The 10,711-nt window shown below is 49.5% G+C and overlaps 1 protein-coding gene across 1 annotated transcript; it reads left to right on the top strand.

Annotated features, from left to right (window-relative positions):
* The first annotated feature begins 1,081 nt into the window (after window positions 1-1,081).
* Window positions 1,082-10,704, top strand: LOC117142514. The gene is made up of 6 exons (XM_033306552.1): window positions 1,082-1,440; window positions 3,660-3,807; window positions 5,858-6,921; window positions 6,978-7,416; window positions 7,476-9,131; window positions 9,207-10,704. Exons 2-6 carry the CDS (start codon window positions 3,711-3,713, stop codon window positions 10,484-10,486), a joined length of 4,536 nt encoding a protein of 1,511 aa, XP_033162443.1. The 5' UTR covers window positions 1,082-1,440; window positions 3,660-3,710; the 3' UTR covers window positions 10,487-10,704.
* The last annotated feature ends 7 nt before the right edge of the window (window positions 10,705-10,711 follow it).

Here is a 10,711-nt window from a genome sequence, read left to right as displayed (position 1 = left end):
CGAACATCTTCGGCAATTTGTGTGGCTTTTGTGTCACGATATCTCCAAGCAGCGCATTTAATTTAATGATGACGATTTTATTAATGAAATTAAAGAAGAAAGCCGACGACGCCAGCGAACGATGGCAAAAGCGTGCGAAATGCGAAACGAAGCGGAAGTGCTGCCCACCAAAGATCTCTGCCAAAACATCCATCAGAGGAATTCCACGCCCCTGGCGGCTGCATTGACGTCTTCATATATGTTTTTGTGCATATATCCAAGTTGAGTCAGCGAGTTCATACGGTTTTACCCACTGCCAAGCTAATTCTGGCCCGCGAAGGCCAACACGCACTAGGTTAAGTGAACTATTGCGCTCCATGGCAAGCCAATGTGATTATCTACATTAGCCGATCGTTATGAATCAACGCTGGAATGCCCAAAGTCTAAGCCAGAACCAAACGCACAGTGTTCGGAGTGGAATTGGAGCATGAATAAGTGTCCACATGTGGGAGGAGCCCAGCATATTTCAAAATTCCCCAACTTTACGAGCCCCAGACAAAGGGTCACACATTAATTGCTTTGTTTCATTTTCAGCCAGGTAATTATTCAAAAAAATATACAAATTTGTTTCCCCTATAAAAATAACACAGTGTGTGGTTTAAAGTATTTACTTTTTAATTGCTTCATAATATTTTTTACAGATAACAGTTACATATATGATTTTACAACCGCAGCTTGACTTATCTTTACTTTTCAATGTTTTTGGTTTAAATAATTAATTTACATTGTTTCCAGAGTTCTGCTAACTTATACCCAGAAACAGTTAGTTATATATTTTAAATTGTTTGAAATTCTTGTTAATCAATATACATTTAATCTTTTAATCGTACCTTTAGGCGCATACCTTTGAATAGTTAGTACTAAACAGCCGGCCTTGCAGCAAAACCATCAATGCGTCAGAGGCCTTTAAGTTCAGTTGGAGCTCGGCTGTTTGGGTTTTGGATTTTGGCAGTTCGTGTCGCGGGCGCAACGTGTTCGATCGAGCGGCTTGGAGCCGTGTTGGCCAACTGGGGAGCTACTAGGCCACCGCGAAGACTTGCAAAAGCTCAAATGCGCAACGCCCGCCGTTGAGGTTGCACGCGAATTTAAATTGCCGCCGCGAATCAGTAAAAACTTAAAACAAAAAACGCGAGAGAGTTTTTTGCCCAAGTGATCGCAGTGAAAACCGAATTTGGCACAACAAAAAAAAAAAAAAAATCCAACTTTGTGAGCCCAGTGAAATTCAGTGAAAATTTGCTAATTCCATAGCATTGGCCAGCTGTGCACCTGGATTAACGCACATACCGCTGGAAATTGAAACCCAAGTCGAAAACAAAACCAAAACCGAAACCACAAACAAATTCCAAATCGAATAGTTTCACTTTTTATTGGATTAGCAGCAGCAGCATCCCAATTAAACAGGTTTGTTGGCCAATCGAGGGTGTGGATCTGAACGGGGCTAATTGAAATTGAATCCGAGCTTTAAGTGCTCCTCCCCTCGTAAAGGTGTCAAAGGTGGGCAGTCAAATAGTCAAAAGGGGAGCCTACAACATAGCATGTCACCTGTTAAATGAGCCCACATACGCTAATTGAAAGCTCAAGGTGAACTATTGGCATTTACGACCGATCGTGCGATGGCTTCTCGATTCTCCGAAAACTGGAATAACCCAGTAAACAACGCATTCTGTTCAAATATTTTGCTCATTACGAAATTATGTCAGAGTACTGGGCTTTTGAGCCCCCCTCAAAAGTTCGACATGCGCAATTTAAAACGGCTCTAAAAACCAAAGAGCCACAGAAGAAACGACATTAACTGCGCCAGTCCAAGCCGAACCGTTAGGCATAAGCCCAAAAAAAAACCATTTCGCAAGTGTGGTCTAACTGAAGTTAACTGTAGCTGCAACTAAAAAAGTTGGCAATAAGCCACCAGCCAAGGGAAAAGAGCCAAAAATACCTGTATGACTCGCAGTTTGACTTTAAAGTGGAACATTTTCGCCAGCTGCGTTCCCAGGGGAAAAGGAGATGGCTCAAAGGGTTCAGCACTGGGTCGATCCAATTAAAGATAAGGGTACTAGCTCTGCAGGTGGTATCCTCTGCAAATCTCTGACTTGGCTGCTTGATTATGCGAGACTGCGTTAAAAAGTTGGCCATAAAGGGGAAAGGTCAAGGAAAAGGCCAAATATGCAGATGGCTGAGTTTAAGATGTCAAGGCTTAGAGCGTATTTTTTTTTAAATGATAAATCAGACTAGCCAACTCAAAAAACCTTAATGGAAAATAGAAAATAAGTGCCTTTTAATTCCTAGTTCCCAGGGAAATGTGTTAAAGGTTGAGAGTACTCGCACTCACATATGTAATAGGATTATAAGTATTACCGTCTGAAGTGCGATAGACGCAAAGCCTCCATGAAATCCCTTCAGTTATTCACTTCCCCGGCTCCAATCCTCCGCTGACTGACATGTGGCCTCATTTCACCAATCATTTAACTTTACACTCTAGTAACTTTGCACTGTACTCAGGCAGGGTCAAGACTACCCGCGCAGGTCGTCCAACCGAAGTACCCACAAGCCATTAGCCACACTTGACTCCTCCTCAATGACAAGCGGATAGAGCCGAGTGCCAAATGCTGAGGTTTTTCGAGCTTCTTGCCTGCGAGGTGAAATCTTTGGCAGGCGCGCCCAAGTTTGGCCCAAGTTCAAGACACCAGGCTTTCATTTTGGCTCGGTTGCAGTGAAAATGCGGCTGGCCTGGTTTTTGCAAAACACATGCAACAAGCCAAAAAAGCACACAAACATACCGTTTATATTTTTTTTGGGCATTTTTCATTTCGGTTTTTCCGCCGCCAGTTCCGTGTTGAAATTTTCATTGTGGATCGACCAGGTGTGTTTTCATGTTTGGCCAATTGCAAATGCGGCCACCGGCCATTGAGAAAATGATTCACACAGTTTTCACCCAAACCGAAGTAAAAAATCAAAAGACTTAGGCCACAAACTTTTTTTGTTTGCTGCCTGTTGGTCATTTCGTATCTCTAACCACTGCGGGATGAATGCATTATATAATTGGCCGGGCATAATGAGGGAAAATTCTCGGTGTCATTAAAGTGGCCAGGGAGTTGGCCGCATCTGAGCCATTTTCAATGGACCGGAAAACGCACGCTCGCACACACGGCGCAAAAGTGAATTTTGAGGAGAGGCTAAAAAAATAAATAAAAATAAATGATGTATAAAGTTGACTGGCTGTTGCTGTGTGTTTCGTTGGCTGTTTTTGTTGGCAAAGTGAAAGCGCAGCGACGTCAACGTCAGCGGCAAAGTCTGCGCAGATTAATCACCCGGCCGTAAAGCGAAGACAGTTGGGCTCCAGAAAAAAAGAAGCCAGTCTTTGGATGGGTTCGTGACCCCTTCAGATTATACCCACATCAAACCCCCCCACCCTGCCTGTTACGCAATCGAATCGCTTCGAATTCTTTGCCGCGCCCCGAAAAGCAGATGCAAATATATGCCTAGCTGATAGTGAAAGTGTCTAGCTAAAAAATTTGAGTCGCACGGCTCGTGACGTCAAACTAGCGAGCTTGGCAACCATATACTACTCACTACGCACTCAAACGATCTCTCTGTCTTTCTTTTATCTCTGTCGATTTTTACAGCAACAGCGGCTGAAAACAGGAAATTTTTTGGCAACTCTTGGATGCCCGAAAATGGCGCACTATGATCAACGTTGGCTGAAACTCTTCTCCGGCTGCCTTTTCCTCCTTTTGCTGGCTCTGCAGGTTTCGGAGGCCAAGCGATCAAATGGTGAGTGCACAGGCAGAAAATTGTGAAGTATTATTATTGCTTATAATTCTTATATTACCTAACAAGCCATACAGCTTGTTAAACTTAAATTCTTTCCTCTTTTTGCCGTGTAATGCCAAAAAGACGGGGTTGCAAGTCAATGACTTCTTGAGCCAGAACTTTATCATTTTGCTTTGCTCTGTTTTTATTTTTGGCAAAAAGCAGTCATTGAACCCGCAACGTGCGAATGTGGATCATTTGGTGGCTCATTAAGTGCCAGGCTGCAGCTGCATTTTCAACGTGACGTGTGTGGAAATTCGTAATTCGTGTAGAACTCGCTGTGTCTGGGTGGTGTGAAAAATGGCACGCCATCATTAAAAAGCGATTAGCAGAAAAATGCGCCGGCCACCGTTAAGTCGCCGCCAAAAAAAAAAATGAAAAAAACAGAACTGCTGCAAAAGGGAAACAAAGCCAGTCAGTCGGCTTCTAGGTGCAGCAACCACTGTGTCAGTCGGTCAAAAGAGGTCCCAGACCCAGACCCAGTGCCAACTCTGGCTCACAATAGGCCAACAATTCTCGGGGTACTTACCCGTTTGCCGCTTTGATTTCGTTTTCGTTACGCTTCTGTCTTATACTCGTTTTTTCAGCCATTATTTTTGTTTTGCCGAGCGGAAACCAAACGAAAGACTTAAGCGACAAACTCGATTTGGCCTGGGTGGCGAGAATACGAGTGGCCGCGGTTTTTCTGCTTGATTATCTTCATCATTGGCCAGCTTTAATTGCCTGCTGCCGGACGGCTTTTGCTTTGTTGTTGTTTTTCACTTACCACAGAAACTGAAAGCCATTTTCATTTCTTTTTTGATTTTGCTGCTGTCTCCTGACCAAACGGCAAATACAAATTGATGGTCAACGCGCGCTGGAGGCGCTGCCAAAAAAACTTTCATTCAATTTCTAGCGAAAACTCCAGAAAAATAAAAGCAGCGACCACCGCACAGAAAGTCAGTGAAAAGTAAATAAAATAAAAAATAAATATTTCGGATGAGCCGAGGCGGATGTGCGGCGAAAAAAAGAAATCCACGGTGATAAGTTCGGCGATTACTCAGCGGTTCCACAGCCGAAACTTGTTTATGAAATGCATGCTTGTATACCGAAAAAATTACCTTAATTGAGGGTTTTTCGGATCATATTTCATAAGGAAAAACGAAACTGATATGACAAAAGCGACACTGCACTACAGTTTCTTCTACACGAAAGTGTTCAGTACCCTTATTGCCGCTGACAGTTGCACAATGATGCATTAAATATATATCGAAAGTGCATAGGAAGTGACCAGCAACAACGACTGCAACGATTGCAATTGACGCAACTAAAGCTCAGCTGTCGCAACCCCGAAGTCAGCGTTGCGTGCTGGACAGCCAAATGGGATGGTGGCTGCGTCGGGGGAGGCATGTGGCAATGGGGGCGGGATGATCACTCACTTACTCACTCACTTTAATTGCATAACCCCGTCGAGACAATGGTCGGGCTCTTCCCAAAGCAGAATGCTCATAGCATCCGAGTGCGTCCAAAAACCGAAAACCATTTGAAGCGAATTGCTTATACGCCTCGTGGACAAGCTGTGCGCATACAAAACGCTCGATTCAAATCTGACCATGGAGCAGCCAAAAAAATAACAAAAACAGCTGCAAATGGCTGGCACTGTAACAACAATTCCAGCCATGTCGCCTTTAGGCACTCCATTTTGTATATTTAATTTAAATTTCGCAGTTTTCATAGACGCCGCGACTTTGTTCACCGCACGCGTCACGTCCCAAAAAAAAATTAAAAGTGAAATTGTCGTGGCTGCGATTCGTCGGTTGAATAACACGAAAGTGTGTCAAACTCTTTTTCCTATCTCTAAAATTGAAATGGAACAAAAAACTATATCATTTAGAGTTAGAAATATACATTGAATAGGTGTTAAGGTATAAAATCTAGTTGAATAGCCAATAAAGTAAGACTTAACTAATTGAAACAGTTGGCATATATTTCTGTGAATAACTATTTTAAATGAAACTATTTATTTTTATAGCCAATCTTACTGCCTGCCAGCACTTAAGGCGCTCGGAGTCGCGAAGAGCGAAATCGCTGGAAGGATCATCTGTACGCGTACCGCGATGCCAAAAGAACGGCGACTTTGATGCCATCCAGTGCCAGGACGAAAAAGCCGGACGGGATTGCTGGTGTGTGGATGACTACGGCGTGGAGCTGCCCGGCAGTCGAAACGAGACGCGATCGGGCGTAGTATGCGCCGAGCCGAGGCATTGTGCCGCCTCCGCGTGCCGCATGTTCTGCCCCTCGGGATTCGCCAGGGATCCGGACACGGGTTGTTCCGTTTGCCGCTGCCGGGATCCGTGCGATGGACTGGAGTGTCCGCGTGGCCAGTCCTGCCAGCTGCAGGAGGTGCAGTGCAAATCGGAGCCATGTCCACCAGTGCCCACGTGCAAGAAGGCCAGATCGCTGGCCAATCTCTGTCCCGCCGGCTTACCGCTCGCCATCGACGACACCGTGAGACCTTTCCTCTGTGGCCAGGAGCCGGGAAAGCCGCAGTGCCCACCACTTTACCAGTGCCTCGTGGAGTCCGGAAACGACTACGGAGTGTGCTGCCCCAGTGCGCTGACCTTCCAGAAGCCCGGCATCTGTCCAGCTCCCGATCACTCGCAGTACACGGAGCGAACGGGCTACATGTGCGGTTCACCCTGCTCCCACGACTTGGAGTGCCGGAACATGGAGAAGTGCTGCTTCACCAAGGGATGCCAGTTTAACTGCCAGCAGCCGGGAAATGTTACGGGTTGTCACCAGGCCAAGGCCCTGGCCGACATCCTATCGATCAATGAGCGCGAAGGACGCGGCTATGTGCCCGAGTGCAACGGTCCTGGTGGTCAGTTCTCCCCGCGGCAGTGCTCCAGGAACGGACTCGTCTGCTGGTGTGTAGATCCCCGTACCGGACACAAGATCAAGGAAACCATGGGAGCGGCCAACAATGTGAACTGCGATGGATGGGAGAACATGATCAGCAGGTCCTATGCCAGGAGTTTCCAGATGGAGCAGTGCGATACCAACATCTGCGCCGCCGTCTGCGAATACGGATTTAAGGTGATTAGGACTTAGTTACCCCACTTGGTATTTCCACTAACATCATATCTTCCTAGAATGACCACAATGGCTGTCCCACTTGCGAGTGCTCCGAGCCCTGCGATGGCTTCAAGTGCTCCATTGGCTCCCACTGCGAGGTGGCCACCGATCCCTTGTGTGAATCCGGTTCTTCCCTGTGCGCCTCCTGGCCCGTCTGCAAGCCTGACCTGGTGTACTCCAATCCCTGCGATGTGGGAACCCCACTTTCAGACCCCGCAACCGGTGAGGTGATGTATTGCTTCGAGGATCGTCAAGGACGCAGCTTCCAGCCCACAGCCTTCTTTGAACCCGAGCCAGAAGCACTGTCAAAGCAAGGTCGCTCCATGAGCAACAGGATTATGTGCCCGGAGCAGTACAAGTGCACCAAACTGCATCGGGAAACGGAGAACGTGTGCTGTCCAGTGCCGGAGAAACCAAATCCAGCTGAGGAAGCAACGGGAACGCATCAGCAAACCAGTAAGCTTACCTCAAAACTGCTCATATAGTACTCCAATCTAACCGATATCTGTTTATAGTGTGCGAATATCTGCGGGACTTTTCCGAGCGCATGGAGGGCACCGAGGAGGGCATGCAACTGGCGGTTCCCTCGCCACGTTGCACTACAGACGGCGACTACGAGGGTCGCCAGTGTCAGTTAAAGAAGGTACGCGTCACCCGCGCCGAACAACGCAAAATTCTCGAAGAGAATACCATTCGGCGCATGAGGATGCTGCTAGCCAGTGCTGCTCCAAGTGCATCCAAACGTTCTCGTCGGGATTTGGAACGCCTGAAGCTGTACCGCGTGGATGACAGTGCTCTAAAAGTCCAAGTGGCTGCTCCTGTCATGAGTCGGAGTGCCAAGGTGATCGACATGGGTGCAGATCGTCAGCAGGGATTGGGACAGCTCTTCGAGACAGAATTCAAGAAGGTGGCCTCGGCATCCAAGAGGCAGCCGGAAAACGAGAATGAGCTGGTGGAAATGGAGGTGGAGCAGTGCTGGTGTGTGGATAGCTTTGGCACAGAGATTCCCCGCTCTCGGGGCTTTAATGTTAGCGAGGATACCTGCCGAAATCTGAGGGAGGACTTGGACTGCCTGGATCTCACCTGTCGAATGGGTTGCGAGTATGGCTTCTCCCTGGATCCGGATACCCGTTGTCCGGCCTGCCAGTGCCGTGATCCTTGTGAGGGTGTGACCTGCGGCTCTGGAAAGGAATGCCGCGTGGTGGACGTGAGCTGCGAGGGTGAGTACTGTCCTCCAGTGCCCGCCTGCTTGCCCAGGAAGCCGGGACAGTGTCCTTACCTTGTTCCTCCGGGTCCTGATAACCTGGATGCCAACACCTGTGCCTACGAGTGCCGTACCGATGCCCATTGTGAAGGAGCCCGACGCTGTTGCTCCAATGGATGTGGCACCCAGTGTGTGGATCCGCAATTGAAAACCGCCTGTCAGCACTTGCAGGCCATTCAGCTGCACCAGAGTTCCGAGCTGGGCATCCCCGCCCGGCAAATGGCGGTGGCCCAATGTGACCCAAATAATGGCAAATGGAATCAGGTCCAGTGCTCACCTGATGGTCACTGCTGGTGTGTGGATGATCAGGGTAAAATCCTGCCTGGCACTAGGGTCAAATCTCCAGGAACACCCAAATGCCAGGAGAACTCCAGCTTCGCCTGCCCAAAGACGAACTGCAGCCTGGAGTGCGAGAGTGGCTACCAGATGGACTCCAATGGTTGTCCGACCTGCGAGTGCAGAAACTACTGCAACGAAGTGAGCTGCTCCCCCCACGAGGAATGCCAACTGATCTCTGTGGAATGTGTGGACAGCCCGTGCCCCAAGATGCCCATATGTGTGCCCCGAAGAGCCTCAATTTGTCCCGAAGGTAATCCTCTCCAGCAAGGTGACCTGGACATGAGCTGTGGACCCCACAACGAGCACGAAGTCTGCCCCACCACCCACTCCTGTCAGCTGAATCCGGTCAACAACCGCGGTGTTTGCTGCTCCAAAACCCGAGATGTTTGCTTCGAGTCCATGGATAATGGTTGTCTAGCCACTGGCAAATCGGAGAGGAATAGCACGCGCTATAGATTCAGTCCCAAGGCTAACAAGTGCCTACCAGTGGTCATCGACTCCGAGGCACCCGCCTGCCAGACCAAGAACCTCTTCCACAACGAACTGGCCTGCAACTCCGTGTGTCCAGGTGAGATGGTAGCCTCCGCTTTTGGTTTTGGAGCTCCTCGTTAATCCATAATCCATACACTCATCTCGTCCACAGTGCTTACTCAATGCGAACGCCTGAAGCTCAAGAACAACCTGGCTGCCCAGCGAACGGGACACTCTTCAGTTTGGTTCCAGCCCAGATGTGATCCCGTCACTGGCCACTGGAGTCCCGTGCAATGCTTGGGCAAGCAGCCCCAGCCCATGGACAGGCACACGGAGATCGTCAGTCGCGCCTTTGCATCTGAACCGGCTGCATCCGCTGGAGAGGAAGCGCCTGGAGTCTGCTGGTGTGCGGACAAGAAGGGTGCTCCTCTAAAGGGAACCCTCACCCGGGAGAGCGAACCCATCTGCAATAGTCGACAGGCACGTAACCGCAAGGCATTCGATTCTGGCGATCCTCTGATGGAGCAACTGATTGCCCAGCTCACGCAGCTGAATGATGTCGCTAGCGAGGATTTGGACTTCGATGAGCTGGAGGCTAGAGTACTGCCTGCCACCGCCAGTGCAGCGGAGTCAAGTGTTACGGAGAGAGTGCTAGAGCTGGCGAACTCCCTGCTGGACTCTCAGCTATCCGTGGAGCAGGCCACCCTGAAACCCATGGAGCTGAAGACCACACGTTGTCGAGCTCTGGCGAAAACGGCACCATTCCCGGTCAGTTGCGATGAGGCGGGAGCCTTCCGCCCGCTGCAGTGCAACGGCAGGAGTTGCTGGTGCGTGGATGCGGCCGGAAACCAGCTACAGTCCACCCACGTCTTTGGAGCCGGCGATCGTCGCTGCAGCCATGTTCCGATCGAGGCGGTGGCCATCGAACTCCATCTGACCAACAGCAGTGGCCGGAGTGTAAGGAATGCCTACGACACCATCCGGCGGGAATTGCAGCAGCTACTCGGCGGTGAGTCCGTCGAAAACCTGCGCGTCCAAGAGAACTTCGATGGATCCGCTATCGTCCGTTTTGAGCTGCACAACGAGGCCAAGGTGGACTTGGCCTTTGCCATCGAGGCGGCCATTTCCGCCGGCGACTTCCGCCTGGCGGGCGGTCACTTCCGGCCGGACTTGACCCGCTCCCACTTTGTGCACCGCAGTGCCCATGTCCCAGTGGCTCAGGCGGCCACCGCCCAGGATGAGTCCATTCAGCTGGTGCTGTTCATCATGGCCACCAGTTCCGCCTTTCTGGTCAGCATATTTGTGGTCTACGTCATGCTGAAGCGGAACCGGAACCTCAAGTCGGCGAATCCCTATTTGAAGGGCGAAGGAGGCGACAAGCCTGTGGACTACTCCGCACCCATCTTCGTGCTGGCCGCCGACATGGACAGCAAGAAGGGGTTCGCGGCGTAGGCCTTCCGTTGTTGAGTTATCTAAATCAATTTGTAAATAAAACAGAGCAAATTTAAGATCTACTTTTAGGGGGGAGAGGAGATCGGAGGCCTCGATTCTGCCCCAACCAAGCCAAAAGGGGAGTGCGACTAGAGGGAACCCACTTTCGAATACCTATCGCATATGTTCTAGCAACCTAAGACGATTAATTTATGAATAAAGCTTTAAAGTCGAATAAATATTCTT

The sequence above is a fragment of the Drosophila mauritiana genome, chromosome 3R (genome assembly GCF_004382145.1).
Source record: "Drosophila mauritiana strain mau12 chromosome 3R, ASM438214v1, whole genome shotgun sequence".
Classification (NCBI taxonomy): domain Eukaryota; kingdom Metazoa; phylum Arthropoda; class Insecta; order Diptera; family Drosophilidae; genus Drosophila; species Drosophila mauritiana.
The sequence above is the reverse complement of the archived record's forward strand: the minus strand, read 5'-3'. Positions and strand labels throughout refer to the sequence as shown.

What these genes read in the sequence shown, in the direction of transcription:
- LOC117142514 (XM_033306552.1), top strand. Translation starts at nt 3,711, where the DNA reads ATGGCGCACTATGATCAACGTTGGCTGAAACTCTTCTCCGGCTGCCTT. An exon ending in GGAGGCCAAGCGATCAAATG is followed by an intron (nt 3,808 to 5,857) that starts GTGAGTGCACAG and finishes TTATTTTTATAG; the next exon opens with CCAATCTTACTGCCTGCCAG. An exon ending in TCTGCGAATACGGATTTAAG is followed by an intron (nt 6,922 to 6,977) that starts GTGATTAGGACT and finishes ATATCTTCCTAG; the next exon opens with AATGACCACAATGGCTGTCC.